The 25,978-nt window shown below is 27.3% G+C and overlaps 1 protein-coding gene across 5 annotated transcripts in view; it reads left to right on the top strand.

Annotated features, from left to right (window-relative positions):
* Positions 1-25,978, top strand: part of LOC111638446 (agrin-like) — a 106,467-nt gene that overhangs the window by 57,987 nt on the left and 22,502 nt on the right. For all 5 annotated transcript variants that reach the window (XM_023384154.1, XM_023384155.1, XM_023384156.1 and 2 more), the window contains exons 3-4: positions 21,356-21,568; positions 23,622-23,858. In XM_023384154.1, coding sequence (XP_023239922.1) covers positions 21,356-21,568; positions 23,622-23,858 — 450 coding nt within the window. The remainder of the gene's footprint in view (positions 1-21,355; positions 21,569-23,621; positions 23,859-25,978) is intronic.

The following is a 25,978-nucleotide window of genomic DNA, read 5'->3' as shown; positions in this document are numbered from 1 at the left end:
TTTCTTTATTAAAATGCAACTTCTTTGACTGTAAAGTTGGATTTTCTCTTCGAATCTTAAACCAAAATAAACTTACAAATTGTATAAATTATACATTAAAATCTTTCTACAGTTAACTGTAATTGTATTCTTAAAATAAAAACTAGAAATTAATTATTTAGAATTTTGATCATGTTTTCTCTTTTTAATAAGAGGAAATATAAATATAAATATTAATGAAGAGAAATTTTATTTTCTATGTCAAATGCCCAATGAAGTGGCTCATTAAAAATTAAGTCTATCTTATAAAACAGAGATTAGATTGCTCAAGATGTTGCCTTTCTCAGATTACTTCAGCAATAACTAATTTATTTAATTGTCAGAAACATCATGATTATTTTTTGCTTAGTTTCATCTTACACTTAGATATAAACAGATTATTGTAGACTGAGGATCACTAGAGAAAGATAAATTAGAGATTTGCAATGATTATCTCTTGTTAGTAATTTGTTTCCTTTTTTTAATTATTTAAATTAATTTTTATATGTAAAAAAGCAATATTCTAAGAACGATTTAATTGTCTAGAATTAATCTTTTTTTATTCTTCGAGTGAAGGAAATAATTATTTTATTTTTATTTAGATATTAAAAAGTATATTACCAAGTTGATTCCTAACCTTTTAAAAATGTTTAATTTAGGCCTATAATTGTAATTTGAGAAATTATTAAAAATTATTACCAAAAAAAGAATTCCCGTTAAAAAATTAATTCTGAATTCATTTTTTAGTAGAATATTTGAATGATGTTGCTTCATTATCTCAGCAACATCATTGCAGATTTTCAATATTAAAAATAATTATAAATAAAAAAGATTTATTGTTTGATTAAGAAAAACGTAAAAATGAGTTGGAGTAATTCTGCTCCATCTCTCCAACATTAGTCAAATTTTCCTATTAATATTATATTCTTGCTAGGAGAAAACTGTAATAGGATATTGGAGTGATGTAGCTTCATCATTCTAACCTCCTACTAAGTGAATTTGAAATGATGGAGCATCTTCATCATTTCGAATTAAAAATCTAATTCAAAATTTAAAAATATTTATTCTTTTGTGAAGGAAAATAGAAAAAAATGAAGTTATCCTGCTTCATCTCATCAGCGTCACTCATATTTTCCTGTTAATACTATATTCTTGCTAGAAGGAAACTATTATAGGATGGTGGAGTGATGCTGTCCCATCTCCTCAACATCACTCAAACTTTCCTATTAATACTATACTCCTAATAGAATGTTAGAGATATTGCACCATAACTTTGACATCCCATTAAAATTAATTTGGAAAAAATGAAACATCATTTCAGGTCATGAATATAAAAAAAATTAATTAAAATAAAAAACTGTTTTTGTCAAGAAAAATATAGAAACAAGTTTGAATAATGCTGTTCCATCTCTCAATTTTCCTATTAATACTATATCTATTAATAGGATGCTGGGGTAATATTTCACCATCATTCCAAAGCAAATTTAGAAAAAGTAACATCATTACTCCAGTTTCTCAATATTAAAAACAAAACACTTTATTGTTTCATGAAAAAGTACAAGAACATATTTAGTTCGTTTCTTGTTTCATAATCTTTCAAAACATCATCAACTAGATTTATAGCCATGGTACTTTTACGAGAATCACCTTAAAAAATGATAACGTTCACAAAGACCACTAAACCTATTTACTCTAGTAACATCTGGAATAGATATTAATCGGAAAAAACATATATATATATATATAAACATATAACAAAGCGATAATTTTTAAAATGATATTTAAAGATACTATATATACTAAAAAATATTTTTTGATACATTATATATTTATATATAACATAGATAAATTTATATAAAGCTTTAAAAAGTGTGAATTATTGTGGAGAATTTTTATGTTATGGTTTAATGCCGAGTTTGATATATCTGTTTGTAAACTACCAACAAAAAAAAAGAGGAGAAAAAGTTATTGAACATTTAGGAATCATGGAATGTCAGCTGGATATAAATTACAAAGAAATTTGTAACATGTTGTTTTTGTAAAATTCTTTTTCTTTATATTTGTAATAACTGTATGAAATATCGCTGTATAGAGTTTATGTTGGTTGATCGAAGTGTTATCTTTTACTCTAGTATTTTCTATAGTTTTGAATTCATATATTTACTTTGAATCTTTTATTATTATTATTGTTTTTTAATATTTTGCACTTTGATCTTTAGAATAATTTCAGATTTTTCTTGCTTTTAACCGTCTTTATCTTCGTAATAATTTAACTTGTGCTTTCATCATTATCATCATCATTTGCAGTAGTTACCAATTCAATGTTTAATGTATGGCCTTACCGAGTTTACCCCATTACTTCCTAACTTCAGCCTTTGTTTTTCAGTTGATCTCTTCCATAAAAATATTTAATTTTTTTCGTATGTTTTTCTTCCTTTTCCTATAGGTACGAACTCTTAAGCATAAGTTAACAGGCGACAGATATTTTCTCTCCTATCACATGTTAACTTATGTTTTATGATTATTTTATTAATCATCTAATATGTTTTAATTAACTATACTTTAATTTTTATGTAATTATAATAATATATTGCCTATAATTATGTAAATTTTCACTTTATTACATGTAGATAGAGATCTATAAGTTGAGAAGCTTTACTCGGATGGCTTCTTGTATTGTCACGATTATTTATTTGCGCGTGGTGATGCTCAAAATGTTTTTCGTGTGTATTGTGATTACGTCACTTTCAACGTAGTTTGTTCTTGGCAAACTACTAAAATAGGGCGTTGGAGTGGCACAGAAGGGTGTGCCATTTGAGATCGAACTCTTCAAGGAAATTATATTCACGAAATGTTAACGTTTTAGTTAATCCAGCTGCAAGAGGCTTTGCGAACAGACAAACAAACGTATCAAATGTTAAAACTATTTATTTACTTTTCTATCGCTAAAAATGGGGAAAATTTATTTTTTAATCGAAAAATTAAGTGAAAAAATAATTAATTTATTATAATTTTGCAATTAAATAAACTTTTTAAATGTATTTTTGTAAATCACCTTTGTTCTAGAAATATCAAAATCGATTTTTATATAATATTTTGAAGGTTTATGTTTATTTTTCGAATGAAGACATCAGTAAATATTCGAATTACGCAACATAATAATCGATAGTTTTCCAAATGTTTTATTAATTTCGTTTCCTGAAACTAATTAACAATTAAACAGTAAAACAAATGATTGTTCTATTTAGCCATTAATTAGTTTTTCCATAACAACAATCATATTTCCTGTTACTAAACGATAACTAAGGTTCAAACAAAATCAACAATTTTTATTATTTTATTAAGTAAATTTTATTTTCATGTCAATAAATATGTAAAATATCTTAATGAATATAAAATGTAGAAGTTTCTCAACCTCCGTTTACTCGATTATTAGTTTTAATGTTTTTCGAAGATCGCGATCTACAGGTTGTGAAGTTAACTTTCATTTTCAAATAACTTCTTTATTGTTTTAAAATTTTTATGTATATTATTTGAACGGTTTAATTCATAATATTATACATCAGTGAAAAGGTAGAGACCTTATTTATTCTAGAATATTTCACCTTGGATATGAAATATATGTTTATCATATCTTCGCCATTTTCTAGAAGTTGCAAGATTCAATATATTTTATGCGACTATACGTATTATATGTAAACTTTAAACTAAAATAAAATTTCCATTTTCGATAACGGAAAAAAGTTTTCCTGTAAGGCAGCTGCTGATACATGTTAAACTTTTCCAAATGTTGGCATTGTTTTTAAACATTTTCAGAAAGTAGAAAATACAATGNATGCATGGGAGCCTCAGTTCTGTACTTTTTTATTCTGTATCGCAGTTCTTTACCGCGATTTTATGATATAATATAAATATAATATAAAACAAATATTGAATTTTTTAATTAAACATATTTTCACAAAATTGTGGAAATAAAATTGTAAAAATAATAATAATAATAAGCAGAAATTAACACTTTCAGCAAGAGCCGCATGTAACTCAAAAAGAGCCGCATTTGCCCATGTCTAGCATATATTTTAAATTAAATAAATTAAAAATATGATTTAGAAATTGCAGCCCGGCATTGTGACAATGTCACAATAATTTTTACTCGTTTCACTTATTTTTCTCTCAAGATAAAAGAGGAAATCAACTAAACAGAGAAAAAGTGAGAAAGAAAACCCTAAGAAGAGTCACCTCCCTTAAAAGAAAAAGAAAAAAATTCTCTTTTATGAAAGTGAGAAGATAATTTTTAGTAATTTTTTAATTACTTAACACCTTTTTTAGTAAGTTTCTAACCCCCTAAACTACTAAAAGAAACCTCCTCTCTCTCAGGAGAAAAAAAAGGGGACAACCACCAATCTATTAAAAAACAATTTCAAGACATATTTTTAGAAAAGAAATTACAAAAAACGCAGATGTAAAAAAAACAATATCTTCGACTTATTGTTTATATTTACTTTATAAAATAGAAAAATTAAATTAAGGAAAAATAGTCAACATAATAACACGATTTTGATATTTACTATAAAGGGGAATTTAATCAAAGAGGAGATATTTTCAGAGAATATTCAGTTAAGATGAAAGTCATTGAATATAAAATTTAATATATTCATCGATGATACAGAAATTTCCCCTATTTAATATAATAATTAATGTTTAGTTTGAAGCTTTGAAGATTTAAATCGATTATCTTCTCTTCGATGGTGATAAATATTGTGATTAAATAAGTCGAATTTACACTCCAAACTTGGATCAACTTTTCATATTTATTATATTATAGTAGGCCTATATATAAAAATATTATATTAACTTCTGCAAACGAGAAATTTATTAATATAAAACTAAATAAAAGTATAAATAAAATAATTTCAATTTTAAACAACACAAGGCTCATGATTTTTCTTCATATTCCTATAAATCATATTTTCTTTTTGTTCTTTATTAATTATACCTTTTTAATGTTCGTATTAATCACATTCTTTTTTCATAATTTTATATGTCATATATCTATTCCATAATTCTTTTTCATATTTATAACGTGCATACTTTCGTAGTCCTATCAATCATGCTTCTCTGCTAATCCTGTCAATCATACTCTTTTCATAATCCTGCCAATCGTACGATTTCTATAGTCCTTGCTCCTGATATTCCCTCTCTCTCTTTCCACAATACTTCTATTTGTAATCGTTTATAATCCTACTATTCATACTACTTTTGTAATCATGTTAGCCGTATTATTTTCGTAATCCAATTAATTTTATTATTCTATAATGTTGTTAGACATGCTTCTACATGATTTTATTAGTCGTATTCTTTCTATAATCTTGATTGCGGTACTCTTCTTAGCGCTTCTAATCGCATTATTTTCATACTCCTTTCATAATCTTGTTATTAGTACTCTTCTTTATTCTTCAGGTTAGTCTTTACACAATGTTTCTGCTTATAATCCTTCCATTTACACTCGTAACAGCATATTCTACGCCGTTCTGCCGATAATACTGTTTGTAATCTTACTAATCCACGCTCTTCACGATCTTTCCATTCATACTCTATAGACCCGATTATGCTCTTCTCGTAATGCTAGCTGCAGTTTTCTATAGTCCTGTCATTTATATTCCTTTCGTAAAATCCGTACTATTTTCATAGTCTCGGAACATAACCGGAATTGTAAGTTTATTCGTAATTGATCCACTTGTTGAAAACTTTAACCTCAATTGCCAAAAACGTTCGACGACTGGGAAAAGAAAAAAAGGGAGAAAGAAGAAGAAGAAAGGGAGGAAAAAAAGGCAATTTTCGTGTTTGGCATGGAAAGTGGTGGAAGTGCGAAGTGGTCTTTTTTCTGCTGAATGCGAAAAAGGAAAGGAAACTCGGTTTGGCTATTTTGTGATGGTCAAAATACGAAATTGGCTTAGATCTTTTCAAACGATTTCGATAATCTTCTGTATTCTTTTATAAAATACGTAAAAATTATTATTATATTAGGATTTTACTACAATTTTTATTTGTATTTTTGGCTGCAATTTGAGAAAACTGCAGACACTATAAATTCCCACTGTTCTTTAATCTCGAGAATGGTGTTCTATGGATGAAAATCGAGACCAGATATGAAAAGCTTAGGAGCAGGAGGGCCGATTAACTATATACGATTTTCCGGTCTAAACCGGAAGTCACGTGATTTCAATTAAAAATTTTTTTGCCAGAACGGAGTTAAATATGTGGCCGACATAACTCTGTTATCAGGAAAAGTATGATATACAGGGGCAAGCCACTACTAATTTGAGGTGGAGAGCATATATCAGGGGTGGGCAAGCAAAAGTTCAGTGGATGCCGAAATGTAGGTTTNGCAGGGGATTTATTAGATAATTTTATTGATGTTAATGAGTAATCATTTAGATGTTTATCAATGCTGTCAAAATTCTAGAACTTATTTATCTTCTTCCTTGCGTTTATTCTAAAAAGAAAATTTCCTCAAAATTATTTATTTTTTAAATAATTTAATTACAAAAAAATCACTTTATCTTTAATTTCAAAAACACCAGTTTAACCTTGTCTTGATTTTCTAGAAAATTATCATCAAATTATTTTTATTATTTGATCGTCGAAAGATTTTTAATGATTTAATTTTAGTTTTGAATGCTAACTTCAATTTTTGTAATTGTTTTTTTTTGGAGATTTAAAAATGTGGAATTTAAAAAGAATAATTTAGGTTTATAAAAATAAAAAAAAATTATTTTAATTTAGCACGTATAATGATTTATTTTAGATAATCACAAAAATTTCTACGGCCACAAAACCACTAAAATTATCATTCGTATTTAAAACTTATCGTTGAGAACGATAATTTATATAAATAATAACTTGAAAAATCTTGCAACTTCTCTGTTCAGAGATTTCTTTAGGTTATTTTTTCTCAATTTAGTGATTTCAAAAATTCTTTGTTTCAGTAGATGACGAAAATTTTTTCTTTTTAGTAATTTCAAAAAAAGAAAAGTTTGACTCTACTTACCGGTTGCAAAAATTTTCCTCTGTTTCCTCTGCTCCGTCTGGAATTGTCCTGTGTCCAGTTTTAGCGGTTCTTCAAGAATATTCATGTTTTCTCTCTGTTCTCTGCTAAGAAATTTTTCCGATGTTTCTCTGTTCCTTCTCTATTTAATAACATCAAAAAGTTTCCTTTGTTTACTAGTTTCAAAACGTTCTCTCTTTAGTAGTTGCAAAAAATGTTTTCAGTGTAACGATAAGAATCATTAAACGGAAGAAAATTTTTTGGTGTTATCCAAAATGCGAGCTTATTCAATTCCTAAATAGAAAACATTCATAAACACGCTCTTTAAGATTCATTGATCTATGCGAACAGATGGAAAATAAATCATGTTCGTTGGCAACAAAATGTCAAATCCTTACAATGAAAACTCGCATTCGTTTGAGCGCATCAAAAATAAATTATTGATTTACTTGTTAATATACGGTAACAATAATCTATAAGTAAAGAAATCTGTAAAAATAAATTTAAAAATTAATTTATTGTTTGTAATAATTTGTCAATATTCTAGAATTTTTTAAATCTATAATTCTATATAGATTACATATAGGTACTATATAGATTACTATATAGGTATTACAGCAAGTAGAAATCTTAGCGTGATACGAACACAGTGCACGTTATATATTAGGCTACTGTATTGGTCATTAGAATATAAATTATGAATACTTCGCATCGTATAAGCATTATGCTAAGCATTCTACTTAAGTTATATGCTTATTATAATATGATAATTGCTTATCATGGTGTTGATATCTGCTTACTATAGTGCAATACTTCTTTACCATGGTGTTATATTACATACCGTAATATGTTTGGTTACTGTAGTGTGACACCTGCCTGCGAAAATGCACACTTACTAGAGTGTGTAATATGATATTAGTTAACTATAGTGTGATATATGCTTATAATATATGATAGTTGTTTACCAAATACTTACCATAATGCATTTACCATGGTATACGTTTACCGTAATATATTTCTTTATCATAGTGTGTGATGTATGCATACCATAATCTTACATTATTATGATATTCTGCTAACTATAATATGCTTATATGCAACTCATTAATGACTTTATAATGATAACTTTTATTTATTTTTATTTTAAATTTTCTGATTAACATATTTCATGTATGAAACAAATTTTAAACATCAATTGAATTCAAGAATGTTACTTTAAATATTTATAAATCTCATTAAAGAAACAAAGGGAGGGAGTTTAATGTAGATAATAATTTATTCTTATCATAAATACTTCTAAATATTAATAAAGGCATTTTATAAAATGAAATTAAAGTCAAGAATCTTTAAAACATTTTGCAACTGCTTAATTTGATTAAATAATTTAATTGAAAATTTAAATAAGTATAGATAATAAATGTACAAAGATATTTTCATTATATTAAAACTTGAAATTTTGCATCCATTGTAAAGAATTATAGCCTTTAGGTTCATTTTACATTAAGTTCAGTGATTTACTGCATGAAAATTAAGAAAATAATACAGTTATTATAACTGAAAATTCAAAATAAATTATTTTAATTATGAGTCATATGTAAAATATTAAATGTAAAATACTATTTTAAAATAGGAATAAATTCATAAAATATTCTTGAACGTTACGCTGTATATTTCAAGTAGAAAATACAATAGTACAGTAAAAATACAAACTCTATTCTATATTAACATATTTGTGAGTCTCTAGTTGGCTATGTCAGTGCCCCTTCACCAATGGGAATCGACGTATTCCCCAATGATCGTAAGTGATATGACTCTAGATAAAACTCCAGAGTCGCGGTTCTCTCCAGTTTCCTCCATTAATAATGGTCGAATGCAAACCTCGCCCTCGAGTGTACTGCGAGTGGCAACTAAAGAATATAGTCGAAAGTTTCCTTTCTAGATAGTTCACATAGAATAAGAAGTACAAAAATTACAGTTCTTTCAGTCATGTGAACTAAGAACTGCAAGGAGAACGATTCTTGGTTCACTAATAAGTGCAAAAATTACTGTTCTTAGTTCGCACGGAAGAAATATTCGTATGAATTATAATTTTTAATTCATGTGAATTATGGTTTTCAAATATTGCAATTTTTGGTTCATCAATTAGTTTATGAATTATAATTTTTATTACACGTAGAATGATAACCGCAAGAATATCAATTATTGTCCACTAGGTACAGAATTCAAACATTTAGTTCATAACTTCGCATTTGTAAGGATTGCAATTCTTAATTCATGAATTAGTGCAAAAATTATATATTTTTTAATGCACATAATGTAATAATTGAAAGAGTAGCAATTGTAGGTTTGTTGTTAAGTGCAAGAAGTGCTGTTCTCAGTTCGTACAGTATTTGTATAAATTGCAATTATTGTTTCATGTAGACTATGAACCAAAATAATTTGCTTTTAGCCTAAGTAAATAATCAGCAAAGAACAAACATTCCTCACGCGAACAATCCAATACATTATTATTAATAATAAATGATAAGTTTCTATATAAATGTTCTGTAATTAGCAATAAAGGTTTATTTTTTATGTTTATGAGAATGATTAAGTGAATAAATGTAATTGATACTTTTATAAAGTTGTATCTCCAAATGGCTTCTATCTGTGTCAATTCACTCGCATAATAAGTTATGTATTATGGAAAAGGGGAATTATTGAATAAACAATTAGTCTTGCTATAATCCAATTATATGTAGCAGTAACTGATATGTAACACTTATTACACGAATTCTGAATTAGTTAAGTTAAAAAAAAAGTGGAAGAAATTCGTAGTGAACTTGTCTTGTAGTAGACAAAGAACTCTTAAAATAATTGCATATAAAATTTGTAAAATGTTATAATTTATTAAGGATTTTGTTACAGACAGTTCTATGCAGGAAAATGTATAATAAATTGTAGAGTATATTATTAAAAATAGATCTGACAGATCCTGTTTACTGATATAAATTACTATATTCTAATAAATTAATTTTTACATGTTAATTAAGATATATTAATATATCCTAAATTAATAGATTCTACGGAATAATGCATATTAGATAAATTCTCTACAGCTTATGCAATGATGTAAATAGTACATTGTGTAAATCCTGTGGAGTATCTGCAAGGATCTACACGGTGTAAATAGCAAATCTCGCATATTCAGTGCAGTGATGCACGCTTTATATCCTGTACACTCTATAGCAATGGTGTTAATAATAACAATCTCTGTAGATCCTTTGAAACTACAAATAGGATATCCTGTCGATCCTATAACAACGGGATAAATTGTAAATTGCATATATTCTATTAAATTTCGCAAATGTGTCCTGCAGATCCATTGTCCAAGGATCTACAGGATATGACATATGACAATTTGCACCATTGCATAGAAACTACGTGCTTTACGTTTGCATCGTAGCTCCTGTGAAATGATGTAAATTATATGCCATAGATTTTGTAATAATGATAATTTATCGATTAAAACATAAATGTATAGAATAATTTCACGATACAAACTGTTCTATCAGGCAGGACGGGAACTTACTTAATTGCTTTCAAACGTCTAAAAATCGTAATATATTATAATTCCGTTTTATTCGATTGTTAAACTCTTAAAATTCGATTTTACAACATTTAATTTATTTATTACTCATTATCTTAGTAAAGACGAATCCTTTTTATGTAAAGGAATTCTTCGTTAAATACTTAAATAGTCGATTTAGAATGATAAGGAAACGTTCACTCGACATCTTATTATTCTCTAACAACAATTGGTGCAAAACAAAATTAGTTAATTGCTACATGCAACGCTTAGTTAATTTAACGACAAACGATGTGATCATCAAGAATAAAGAAGAGAAAGGAAAAAAAGTAAATAAACAAGATGCATTAAAATTAAACTGAATCGAAACATTATAAAATTAGGAAAAATAATGAATGTGTTTTGGTATCTGATGCCAAATTCATTACAAAACTAATTAATTTGTTGTCCTCGATCGATGTCACTGATTTTCTAATCATTATTTTAAAATGATGAACTATCACTAAGTAAATTTATAGTCTTTAATGACTTGTTTATTAGTTATATAACATATATTTACTGTTTAATTATAATTTAATTTTTTAAAAAATTATTTAAGAAAAAAAAAACTTAGAAGAATTTCAATTTAATTTTCTGAAGTCAAGAATCAAAATTAATCTAAGTTTTTATGATTAAAAAATGGATTTCGAATCGATAATCGATAGCATAATGTTCTGTGTATCTGAATGAGATATTTTATTCTAAAAGAGAAGAAGGATGAACCTTACAAGAGCTAAAGTACGAGTACACGATTTTCACAATGGATGTTCGAACGCCTTTCCTTCAAATGACTCAATTGATCAGCTAATTGAATGGATTCTTTCGTTTGATGGCAGAGAAGAGCTGTTCATCCTCATCTTTCTACTAATTCAGCAAATTAAAAAATAACTAAAACTTATCATTAAAATATAATCAAGCAAAAAGATACATCGATCGTCAAGCATTTCGTACAAATAAGTAAATCCTAACAGATTTAATTTAGAATAGAAATAATTTGAGATAAAAGTTTTTTCTCAACTAAGGGATCGCGAACTAAGTTTCTCGTTAATAGTCTATTGTCAGTTGAAGGAGGTTGGGAGAGAACTCTGTACAAGATAACGTAAGGACCGCGTTAAGTTGTACTGATATTTATAGAATTATAAGAATTTTTCTATATATAAACTATCGAGAAATTCTTATTTTTCCTCTTCATTCGCATCTTAAAAATGATTTCTTTCTATAGATTTCCGTTATCTCATAGACATAGAAGACAAAAGAATTTGAGAGGTTTAATACATCCAATAAATTGGAGATTATTATCTTTTTTTTATTATATTGTTTTTTCAAAGATTATTGATTATATCTTTAATATTTTAACAATAAATGGACATTAACTATATTTTTTATGGTTAATAGTATATCTACATCATCCACACGAATCTAACAACATCGATATGAAAATTTCTCCAAAGCGATTTAATTTTGGTGATGTTAAAATTAAAAATTTATTCAAATGAAATTTAATTTAAAACTTCCTAAATTAATTTATAATTTTCTATTTCATTTTGTACGATCTAAAAACATAATTTAATTATCTACTTATCATTTGTACATCATTAAGATATATTCTCATTCAAATAGTCATCTCGGTCTTCTGGAGTTTTCTTGGGTTTTTCCACTTAAAATTTTTAGAAGAGCGAAAAAAATATTAATTTTTTTTCCATATTTTACGTCTAAAAAATTCTTGAATAATTTAAACTTTAGATGTATTTTTTTATTTTTTTAAGTCATGAATTAAACTATGATGTTTACATATTTCCATATCCTCCACATCTTGTAAATATTTTTATTCTGTATTTTTATAAAATTAAGACATTTATTTTAAGTTTTTTAAATTTCATATCATCAAAAAAAATTTCTAAGTTAGCTTTAGTATTAAAGATTCTGGTGATATTTTCTGTAAGAAATAAAATTTCAAATATATTCTGTAATTTTTGTGACTATTTTTCTTTTTATTTTAGTGGCTGAAAATTTTTGGTGCTGTAACAGAATAATAAAAAATAGAGTGACAAAAATTTTTTGGCTATTTTTATTGTGGTTTTTTTAAAAAAATTTCTTACTGATGTTGGAGTTTTTGGACCCTTCAGAACTTTTGATACTCTTATAACAGTAAAGATATAAAAGAACATCAACAACATCAAAAACTGATGCTACTAAGGTTCTTTGATAGTTTTGATTCTCTCGATAATCTTTGATATACTTCATGCTCTTACACTCTAGTAATTTTGATGCTCTTTGTTAACTTTGATACTTCCGATGCTCTTGGTGTTCTTGATACTCTGGTAACTTTGATACTTCTGATGCTCTTGCCATTCTTCGGTAGTTTTACTGTTGTTGACACAATTTTTCAATACTATTTGGCCTGTAATTTTTTCTATATTCTATTCTTTACATTTTAATATTAAAATTTTTAGAAATTTTTACTCAGATGAATCACTATACTACCAAACGTCATATACTTTCGAGTGATAATTAAAAAACATAAAGAAAAACAAAACTAATTTCTTCAAATGTTAATTCAACTCTTTGATGAATTAATTGAAAAATATTTCAAAAAATTTCCTTTAAAGTTATTGTTTACAGGGTAGGAATCAGTTTAATTGAATAAGAATTAACAAATTGGAGAGAAACGATCAGCTTCTACTCTACACCCATTTGGAAATCGTCAACACAGATTAATGAAAGAGTTTTTTGATTGCTTTTTTTCTCCTCTTTTCCTTTCTAATTTAGCATTTTTCATCTTTATTAATTAAAATTCACTATCTATTATAAACAGTTGTTTAGCTTTCATTTGGTGGAATGCTGCGCCTCCAGCAGTTTTCTCATCTAATTAACAGGGACTAGGGAAAGACTACAGATAAACTGCTTTATCTGTTGACACAGGTATGCTCACGAATTGAATGCGACGTATTGGAAAAACTCCTTCACAATTGGACATCTATTAATTGGCTTATTGGAAACTCGCTTTTACCAGGAGACGTGTAACTTCGATGTTGACACAGCTGTCACTAGAGACACACTTCTTTAATTATTGCTATCTCTGACATGTCAATCAAGTTATGAAGAAACTGAAAAACCTGAAAGAATTATTTGATTTATCATCCGTCAATTATGACTATTGGGTAAAGAATTTTTTCCTCTTTTTTTTCAAAAAATAAACTTTATTTTTAATTAGTGTCAAATTGAATTATGAGGAATATGTTGGATAAAAATGGTTTTATTGACAGCAAACACTAATTTGAGTAGGATGATTCTTATGACACTAAGCATTAACTAGAGAGGATGATTCTAATGACACTAAACATTAATTTGAGAGGATGATTCTAGTGACAATAACCACTAATTTGAGAGGATGATTCCAATTACAATAAACATTAATTTGAATGAGATGACCCCAACGACAATAAATACTAATTAGGATAAAACAATTCCAATAAGTGCTCATTTGAAAGGACTATTTTAATGGCAATAAGTACTAAATTGAACAAAATGATTCTAATGGAAACAAACATCAGTTTGAACTAGGATGCTTATAATGGCAATACTTGCTAGTTTGAGCATGATTAATAGGTTACAAACAAATAATTTGAGTAGAATTATTATGAAAATAAGCACTAATTTAAAGAAGGGTGATTGTAATGGCAACAATAGTTAGTTCGTATAGGATTAATCTATTGGCAGTATGCACCAAGCATTAATTTGAGTAGGATAATAACAAAGATAATGGACATTAATATAAGTAAAAATAATATGACCATTAATAGTGATTACATCGAATAATAAAACTGAATTAAGTAACAAGTGCATTACTGAACAACACACAAGAAAACATGCGTGATATTTACTAAATTGATACAAAACAGAAGAATTGTATCAAAGAGAGAGGGAAAAAACATCTCGATATTATCAATCAAAATGTTTTGTTTAAGAATAACATTTTTTCTTTAAAAAATAAATAAAAATTAAATTATTATTTGGCAGCTGTTTTCTATCATTTAAAAAAAAAACTAAAAAAAGGGAAACAAACTTTCTCTAAGATGCTAAATACCAGATGGAAAAGAGGAAATCTTAATTTGTTATACTTATCGTGATGATGATTTCCAGATTTAATAATTAAATTAAATTAGTTACGTGATAATAGAATGAAGATTTTTATCGCTAAATTTGTATATATTTATATATATTTTCTTTATAAAAGATTAAAATATGTCATGGAAAAATACAGTCACGTAAATAACGTATCCTGTTTAAAAATAAGGAATTGTTTTGCTTTATATTTCACTGTAAGTCTGACTGATGAGACGTTTACTTGGAAGAAAAATCTGATTATCTTTGGTCTTTTTTTTCTTTCTTTGTTTTTTCGGGGGGTGGTAGAAGAATCTTAGTTGGAGAAAGTTTGAAATTTACCATTGCAAATACGCTTACCATTAAAGTAAGCCCTGTTCAATCGATTTAGGTAAGGTATTGGAGAATAAATGCATTTGTTCAGTATAATTCTTCATAGATTTTTGTTATTCTTTTGCAAATTTCAAATAATTTAAATTTTGTATAATATTCTTGAATCGAAATTATGTATATATTATCCCCCAAAAAATTTATCTTTTAAGTGGAAGAAAATATATATAATAATAAAATTGAATAGCATGGTAATCAATCGAGTTACGTTCTCTTCCATTTAAATAAATGTATATGATATATACCTGTATATATGGAAATTTGGAGTTTTGTGCGTCTGTCTATCCGGAAATTCTAATGGAATATGTTAAGAGTTGTTGTGGTATTATGTAATTTATTACTATAATATATTACAGTCTGTGTGCTTCTTACTGTAATTATTGCTAAATACGTCACATACAATAAGAGTATTATCATAAAGAGGGGTGACATTCATAAATTGGAGTTGGTGTTAAATTAATAAGAGAGGATGATGAAAAACTAGTAGTAGTGCTCATTATAAAATGCCTCTGTTGGTTTATTACCGCATCTATTTATGAATTATCATCCCTTATTTTTGAAAATTATCCCTTCTCGGTTGGTTATCATCCCTATTTATAAAAGTACTACTGCTTAAAGTATTTTTATCCCTACACATTATAGTTTATTATCCTATTTATAAAAGATGTCCTGTCGATTTATTATCAACTCTATTCATTAAACACCTATTAGTGGAGGATAATATATTAATAGGGATATATCATCTTTAATATTATACTATCACCCATACACAAAGGGATGATACGAAGGGTTGATAAATTAATATTCCTCGCTTAAGGGGTAGTAGATATCTTTCTAAAACACCATTATAAAGATGATGATAAATTAATAAGAATTATCTTTATATCAATAAGTAATATGCAATTAAGGATGATATATCCGTACTAATATATTAACCTCGGCAAATAAGTGTTACATAGGGGGATAGGGAAATTTTTCATTAATAGGATAATTCTTTTCGTATGTAGGAATAAAAAATACGCGCTTAACAAGATAAATTAATGCTCTAAATTCAAGGATGTTCTATATAAATGGGGATCAATTGAATATAATTAGATGTTATAACTAATCAATAAGGATATTTTTTAATCTCTTGAGTAATTCCTTTCGTATATAGAGATGAAAATAAATGTTTAACACCAGTACAATTTATGAATAGGTAATGTAAAATTCCGCAGTCTCCTAGAAACTTTCAACACAATAATTTTATTAATTAAAAAAACAAAGTTTGCAAATAGACAAACGGACGTACTGCACAGTACATATTGAATACAAAAAGAAATAATTTTTTTAATAGCTGAATTAAAAAGTTTTTTGAAAAATTTCACATTTACATTAACACGTAATCGTTAAACAAACGTTTTTGTTAAGTAACAATTTAACATTTTTCTCTCTCTCTTCTTTCATATATTTTGTATATAAATTTTCTTTACAATTTTTGTAATGTGCAAGAATTTATTTGATATTCGAAAAAATGTTTTATGTGATTAAATAATCGATTTACTTTTAGGGTAGAAGCTAGTGAAAATGGTATAATTATCCGCTAACTGTTTTGCTTATCGATTAATGTCGACGAGCGAGTCGTACAAACAATTAATTGTCTACTTTTTCCTGTGTTTGGAGGTGTGTTTCCAGATAAGTTGTGACGTCATCTGCCGCAATATTTTAATTATTTGTTTACAGAAATTAAAAAAAAAGGCAAAAGTTTATTGTTTCAGATCTTTTATTGTAGATTTTTTGTCTGCGTGAGTCTGTCTAGGTGTGTATAAAACTCTGTTATCTGCGCTTATTGAATACTGATAAGTGAAAGTCATTTATAGAATTTCACTAATGGATTTTAGAAAAGTTTAATTTCTTCTTCACGACATTATTTCTGTTAAACTTATTTGTTATTTTTTTATTTTATGCCATTATTTTTGATGTAATTTTTCGAAATCGAGTATTTATAAAATTGTTTCCCTTTTATAATCGAATAGAAAATTTAGAAATATATACACGAAGCCAATATTTAATTCTTTATCCTAACTATATCATACAGGATCTATATATTATAAGACCTCTTCTGCATCTGATACGATTTACATCTTATAGAGACCTTTATTCCTATAAAATATCTCTTCATTTATCTTACAGGATGTAAAATCTAAGATCCTAAATTTTATAAGAATCCTGCATTTGTAAGTCTCCAAATTGTAGGATCTTTTTAAAAAAAACTCTTCTTTAAATATTCATAAAAAGTTAGGGATTTCAAGACGTTGAAAGATAAATTTATAGGATAATCTTCCAAAAATATATCATTTAAGGAGTATTATGCAAGTAAATCCTTAGTTTTGTTCAATATAAAAGTTATTAACTAACCTTTGAAACCATTTTATCCTGGAGATTGAATGCACGAATATTGATTTTTTGAAACTCCTCACTCGGTTAATGGATCCTTAAAGATTGAACTTATCCTATGATAGATGCTTATACGGATATATTGCTCTTATTTTAATCCTTTTTTTAGCATTATCTTATCCTATTATCACGAATGTAGATTGTTTTCTTGCTTCGACTAATGAATCTTTATGGAGCTTATCCTTTATCCTTGCTCATCCTATCCTCATATTAATGAAATTTAACTTATTTTTAACTTACTTATATTATTTTTGTCCACACGAAAATAGAATAAGTAAGTTAATTTTCTTAAAATTAACTGAGTTATCCGTAGTTAATCACACCAAAGAATTTAAACGAAGTTAAAGTTTGATGTTGAACATCACATTTTCTTTCTGTTAGAAACGTTTATCTTGCTTTAAATGTTTAATTTTTCAATTAAATTTTAGAGCTCATTTTTGTTAAAATGTTATATTAATTTATGAATAAAATCAGTCAAATGCATCAACATTCTGTAAAATGAGTAAATTCTTTTGTTTCTGTTCAAAAAATATTCAAACTTTTAAATTGATATACTGGATCAGGATTAAGGATTCAAGTTGTAGGATTCTTGGCAGTTTCAATGTGAATTTCGTATCGGGAAGAGCGAAACTAACAATCTAATTGAAACTAGATTGTTAGAGAGGATGCTGGAGATCACGTTGAGTAAGTGGAAGATCTCCAGAATTAGTATACAATGAGGATAAATTGCACTCGAAATAATTACAAAGATGCTTAAGGAATTAAAGTTTCTTCGAGAACTATATAGCATATTTTGTCACAAATGTCTCTTTTTTTTAAAAATATTTTCAGTAAAATTACAATCCAAGCTAAATATTAATGAAAAAACGCTTGGAATTAAGATTAAAATTTTTTAGGGTTTGGAATTAGGATTAATAAAATGAGGCTCAGAATTAGATATCGGTTTATCTAATATTTATATCTATTCTAAGGTTAAATTTAATTATTTATCGTATTCTAAACTAATCCTAGGATATTATAATCTTCGTTTAATGTTATCATTCAGATTATGCTAAGATTAAGTTAGATCTTTAGATTTATTTTATCTTATCCTAATCCCAAAGGTTTGTTTAATAATCCCAATCATTAATCTTAATCCCCATTCTAGATTACCTCTTAGAGACGTTTTCTAAATCTTAATCCTTAATCGTATTTAATTGTAGGGTTTAGGATTTAATTTAATCCTAATTTTTAAATTTCTTCCTAGGAATGGTTTATTAATCTTAAACTTTAATCTCATTAAATTAAATTTTTAGATCCTATCTAAAGAATAATCTAAAGTAAGAAGGATACGACTCTTAAATTAAATATTTAAATTAAGTTAATCGTAAATAAAAATTTGCATCCATTTTATCTTCTCTAAAAACCTATCCTAATCCTAATACTTAGTATTATCATTAGATTAAGATACGGCAGAACTTTAAAGGATTCTCTTTAAGGATAGATAGTTTACTCTTAATCTAATCCTAATAGATTGAAATGAATTTAATAGATTAATCGTATTTGACTTCTAATCTTAGATTAGGATTAGATTAAAATACCATATGACTTCACACAATTCTCGACTCTACATATCGTTAAAGGTTGCAACATCTACGGATCTGCATAAGAGTGTTGAATATCCTTTTCTAACTTCGAATCTAACAAATCTCTAGAATAGTTTTATCCCAATGCATCATTAGATTCGTCGTTACGCTAACAAATCATTAAATTGGTCGTTATCCTAAGCAAACTTCCAGAAAATTTTACGAAAAGATACGTTAACTCTCCATCAATCAGGGGATGCAGCATCCGACAAATTCTCTTCCAAACAATTCTATAAATTTGTAAAATTCATTAAATTTATTATTATTATTATTATATAGAATAGTGTAGGGAGTGGGGTGTTTAAAAGTGATTCGATTAATCTATTTTACCAAAAATTTAACAAGACTAATTTTAAAGCAGGACACGTGACTAGAAACTAGGAAAAATCGATTATTGGATAAGTTGAGAAACTCGGGTACTTGACATAATTACGAGAAATTATCATTAATTATTTTGTCAAGTAAATTCTTCTTTTTCTTTTAATAAGTCATTTAAAACTGTATCACGTTTAATTGAAGTTGAAACGTTGATTCACCAGTTTAGANATAACAGTTATTTACTCTTAAATTTAATTTTTATCAACTTTATAAAATACGTTTTGTTAAAAATTAGCTCACGAAGGTATATTTATATTAATTTTTTTTTGTTTAATAATTAAGAACAAACGTCATTTTTCTAGGAGTTCTCCTAGAGAAAAGGTGATCTTAATTGGTTTTCTCTTTCTTTACTGAACTAGAATTAGTGTATCCATTAATACTGTAAAGACAGGTGTAAATCAGTAGAGGAATTTAATAGTTGGTTGGAGTTGAAAGCTGAATACTTTCAGCTAAAGGTCGTTAGCAACTTGAAATTTCCTCTTTACCAAGATAGAAAGGACGTGATTACTAGAAGGTCATAAAAAATTATTTTTTCTTTTATATAAAAATACACATTTAACTTCAAAAAAATTTTAATTGTATCCACTAGGCGAGTTATGCAAACTTTAAGTTTAGCATAAACTTACAAACGATTCTTTCATGTAAATTCTTTATTTTCTCTCTTCTATAATCATGTGTAAACTTTAAATTATATTTATATATATTATCTTTTAAAAATTATTTATATCAAAAGTGTAATTACCAAAAAATCGAGGCTTTTTTTTTCAATCGGTTTTCTTAGAATCCCGGAAGATGAAAGGATCCTTGACATTGATTTCAGATTATATACAACGTCAGGAAAGATTTTTTTTTAAAGAGGAAAAATAAAAAAAGTAAATTTTATAGAAAGATTTAGAATCAATGAATGACTTGAGACCGAAGTTTGTAAACAATTTCTGTAATTATCCGAGTCACGAGGGTAGAAAATTATTGGAAGGTTAGGATAATGAATTATGCTATCATGTCGCACGGACGAAGTGCTTTTCCATTATTGGTGTGATGTCTTATCCATCTATCTATCATTGCACGCTTCTCTAATCGAATTTTACTCAGTTACAAGATTTTTTTAAAAAATTTATTCTAATTTTTATCAAATAAAATCAACGACATATTAATTAAAAGTTTTAAAAATATGATTTTTCTAAGTTTAAGATTATTTACAGATGATGCTTTCTGAACATTTTCTTACGCTCATTAAACAAAATCTATCTTAAATATATGCAAAAAATATATATTTTTATATTGTAAAAATTTTATTTTAAGGATTTAAAGATAATCTTTTATTAAATTGCTTTGATAAAAGCGCGTATAAACGTTTTCTCTTGGTTGTATATTCATACTGCTCTTGCGCTTCACACTCGGATCGGTATCCATGGAGACAGATGAAAGTATAATTATTGTCTGTGGGAAAAGAGAGGCAGTTTGCGATGCTTCTTGTACGCTATTACACAGAATAACATGCTACAAATGGATCTATCTGTTAGCATTTGAATTTAATTAACATCTTTAACGTTCGTAACTCCCGAAAGTGGTTGCTAGTTAGATGGAAATGTACTACGAAAATTAATAATCTTTAAGCACAGTTATTAAAATATTTAATTAATTTCTTAAAACCTTTAAAATTTAAGTAAAAATGTTAAAGTTAAAACAGTTTTTAGTTAAATAATCAATGAAATTTTTTAGAGTAAAAACTATTCGAATTTTATCATGTAGAGCCGTGTGAAAAGATGTATTGCGCCTACGGAGCGTTATGTTTAGTGGATGAGAAAAGTCAGCAGGCATACTGCAGGTGCCAAGAAGTATGCACAGACATCTTCGCACCCGTCTGTGGAAGCGACAAAGTGACATACTCCAGTGAATGTCAACTCAGAATGGCTTCCTGCACTCAGCAAAGGAGGATATTCATTCAGCATTCAGGACCTTGTGGTAAGATTTGAGCATGACTTTACTTCAAAAAAATCACTTTTTTACTACACTTTTTGGAATGAATTGATATAAAATAACTTCTATGGATTTTAAATGAGAGGAAAATATTTTTATATACATCAATATATGATAAGATGCTGAATATATCCAAGATGCTGCGATGATTTTTTTTTCTTAAGAGGATTTCTAAAGCATATATTTTAGTATTTATTTTACAATTTTAAATTATTAACTAGTCGAATTATTAATTAAAAAATTCAACAAAAGTTTTAATAAAATTTAAATTTAAAAATTACGAAGAGAAGGACCTTAAATTAAAAATGTATTTTTAGACTTAAATTAATTCTTTTTAGAAAATAATAAAAATTTCTAAAGCAATATCCATGTATTGAAGAAGAATCTGTCATAGCATCTATGGAATTTATAATATAGTTTTTAAAATAATCCAGGATGGAGTTAAGTGATTAACATATTGAGCTAAGATTGTTATGTATAATTTATAATTTTGCTAATATATCAATAAATTTTGTACTCATATAGATATATACAAGAAACTTTAAAATAAATAAAAATTTATAGAAAAAATCGAAAAAAACACATTCTAGAATTCGATCAATCTTTCAATACGTAGCTTCATATTGAAGTTCAAAATATTCTAATTAATATAACATCGCAGCTGTCGCGCTGTCACCATCTTCCATTAATAACTTAAAGATGTAAATTATAAATTTTCAAAGTTATGCAACAGAATTCCACATATACATATGTATACAATACATCCAATTTAATTTATTATCACGAGAGTCAGTTGTCCTGTTACAGGAATTGTCTACAGTAAAATCAAAGTAAAAATAAAAAGGAAATTTTTTCTGATTTTTTTAAGCGAAAGAGTTTCAAAGAAATGAGTTTTTATCAACTTTTTCCAATGATTTTTTCTTTATTTATATATTATGCACAAAACAGAGTTACCACTTGACTGCATTCAATTTCTACGATGCCATGAACTGTTGAAATATTTATGTTCTATTGATTTTAACCTCTCGAATTGTTATTTGAGTTATTTATTGCCTGTCCTTGAATGTGATCAACGTTTTCAGGTAGATTGATGCAAGCCATACGAATTTTCTCATTGTATCGATTTGCAATAAACGACAGACACACACACGTACACCAAAGTCATTTTATATTAAAATATAACTAATTAACTTTTTTAAATGCTTCTGTATTATGTTTTCTTCTATTTTTACAACCAAATTTCGTTTAAGCTTTTTATAAATCTACTTTTGAAGTGTAGAGTATCGATAGGGATTCATCATTTATAATTTTTTAAAACAATTTGTTTTCGTTGATCTTTCGTAAGGGGTGTTTTGAATTTAAGATAAATCGTAAATCAATTAATTCCTCTTTTGCATAATTGAAATTCTGTCACTGGAGAACGGAAACTGTGTTTACCGTTACCGTAGTAACCGGATACAATAGGAGGATGAGGAGCATCATCCCGATTTATCTCTTTATCATTTATCAGAGAAACAATAAAAAAAAATTATCAATCGAAAGCTTAATTTTACTTATTACTCGACCGAAAACAAAATATACACCTTCTAACAATCGTAATTAGCAATTTAGAAAGTGAGAGAAGCGAGTGAAGTGCTGGATAAAATTAATCATTTTTAGAAAAAGATAATTTTCCTCAAGTTGGAAAATGTTAAATCCGAATTACTTCCACATCAGAATATCGTGTGTGTGAGAGATTTTATACACTGGCACGCCATCTAAAGCTGTTCTTATAGGCGCAGGCGCTGTTTGTAGAAAGCGATCGTTCAAGGCAGCATGCATTCACAATCCACCATCTTGTCATCCTTAGAGTCATGTTCGAGTTATAAGATGAATAATTGAATAGGAATTTGTTAATATGTCATTGTATACGTTTTATAATCATTCTAGAAATGTGTTGAATTTAGTATAATCATGTTTGAGATGCATTGTGTGTATCTAGTATGGGTATTGCCATTATTGACAACTGCCACACTTGCTTGTTACAAATATCCCTCAGATATGAAAGACCCGTGCCAGGAGAAGGAGTGCAACTATGGAGCCCAGTGTAGACCATCTCTAGATGGTAGGACTGCAGAGTGCGTGTGTCCTGCCAAATGTGCCACTTATGGTGACAGTCGTGGTTCTAGACCGGTTTGTGGTACCGATGGTAAAGATTATCCAAATGTCTGCGAATTGAGAAGAACTGCTTGCAGAGAAATGCGAAATGTTCAAGTGAAATTTCAAGGAAGATGTGGTGAGTTAAGTTTTTCTTATATTTCTAGTTTTTTTTTAGACTTTAAATATAAGGTTAAAGCACAGAGGAGTGAATGAGTTAACACCATCTGGGTCGATTCGCATATCTAAGAAAAAAAAATCGAATAGTTTTATTACATTTATATACAAAAAAAACTATAAAATTTTATTGTAATTTTAATAAAAAAAAATTGAATTTTTAAATCAAATTATCGATATAACAACTTAACAATCTCATCACTTTTCTTAATTATTCTCTTAATAACTTATTTTACAATGATTTAAATAGTGTGATGCCGTTAATCTAACAGAATTTAACGTTGTAGAATACGTAACTTTTAATGCTGAATGAATAAATTTTAAGAATTAACATTTAAATTAAAACAGTATTCGCCATACTATTTGCATTACAGGGAAAAAAATAAAGTTGTTTCTTTCCTGTTAGCAGAGAGGCAATTTTAATAGCACACTCTTTAGCAAATCAAGAAATGTTTGTCAAAGTTGGTTTTGTTTGCTCATCTCTGCACAGTATTAGAATTTCTCTTCTCTTTAAATTACTGCATACACAAATTTGTTGATGGAAAGTCTGTTTAATGGTTTATTATCAAATAATTCAACAGTTTAAATTGATGAAGAATCGTTAATTTGGAGAGAATTCTATTGTTTTTTGATGCGGAAATTTTCAGTTTTCTGTACAGTAATTGATTCTATAGCTAATAGTAAACAACAGGGCATCGGTTCTAGAAAGTATTATAGAAATTATCTGGAAACAAAACAAAAACAAAAATGTCAATTAATAGGATCCGTTAGATCCTCTTACCGATGTTATCATCAAAATAAACGCGCCTGGATCGCAATGTTATATCTCAGATGAAATCCCAAAAGACATTAACTGTAGGAGAGTGGATTAGGAGTGACCAAAAGTCATCATCTAGTGCCACAGACGACAGAGTCAGAAATAAAGGATGGAACTCTGTGAGGTAGAAGACAAGTGGGGTAAGAACCAACCAATCAATAAAACTTTCACCACAACCAACTACTTTCATTTATTCGGTCCCGAGACATTTTTCGACACAAAAAGCTTTCTATACAATTAAATAAAACTAGTTTTCTTCTTTTTTCCCCCTTCTTAGTTTTAGTTCGGAACAAACTTGTCTCTTATAATTTAAATAAAAATCGAGAATAAATTACTATATGGACAAAGGCATTTTTCTTACATCCTAAAGAAGATATCTCATTAAGAATCCTACCAAAACTGACGTTTAATATAAGGTCCTAGTTGGAAAAATCTGGATTTTCCTACTTAATATTCATTTGATCTTACAAGCTCTTTCGTCTCATAACTAGACAATACGTGATAAGATCTGCAAAGGGTAAATTAGGGTGGATTGCTAAAGATGTTTCAGTTATGCATCTAACATGGAAAGGAATGAATTGGATGGAATTCATGAATTATTAATAGTTTCTTTTGCTTTCTTCTAAAATGATTTTTTTTTTCGTTTCGTGTCGGTGATAAGGCAGATTAGCCGTAGGAAAGGAGGAATTATTTTAAAGTTTATCAAAAATAAAAGAAAAAAAAATGTATTGATGAAAATATATTTTGTAGCAATTTCTCTTAAGATTTTATAAAATTCAATTTATTGTACAAGAAAAATCCTGAAAATCTTCTAATTTTTAACCGTTTGGAATTATTAAAACAAATAAAATTTTTAATAAAAAAATTACTAATATAATTTCGTTTGGTTGCAAGATTTTTGTATTGAGTCATCGTATCTTGTTTAACGCTTGGATTAAGTTTAAAATGAGTTTAACGAACCGAAACTAATCAAATTGAAACTTCATAATATGTTAGATTTAAATCTTCAGCTACCTGTTCATGTATTTTTTTAGAGAAAAGATTATATTTGATTTTTTTGACAAGTTTTCAGAAGTGTTGTTGAATATGCCATTTATTTTCTTAGAAAATCTCCCTCAGTGTTAACGCATTCTGGTTCCAAAGAAATAAAAATATATATTTTTTTATTTTCTGGCATCCATCTACTTCCTTTTGAATAATAAAATTGAAAATAAAATTTCAATTTAAACTGGAAAAAAATCTATATGTATATATATATATATATA

Source organism: Centruroides sculpturatus, unplaced genomic scaffold (assembly GCF_000671375.1).
Source record: "Centruroides sculpturatus isolate CEXI.00-Female unplaced genomic scaffold, Cexi_2.0 scaffold1281, whole genome shotgun sequence".
In the NCBI taxonomy this organism is placed as follows: Eukaryota; Metazoa; Arthropoda; class Arachnida; order Scorpiones; family Buthidae; genus Centruroides; species Centruroides sculpturatus.
This window is presented reverse-complemented; position numbering and strand designations above follow the sequence as displayed.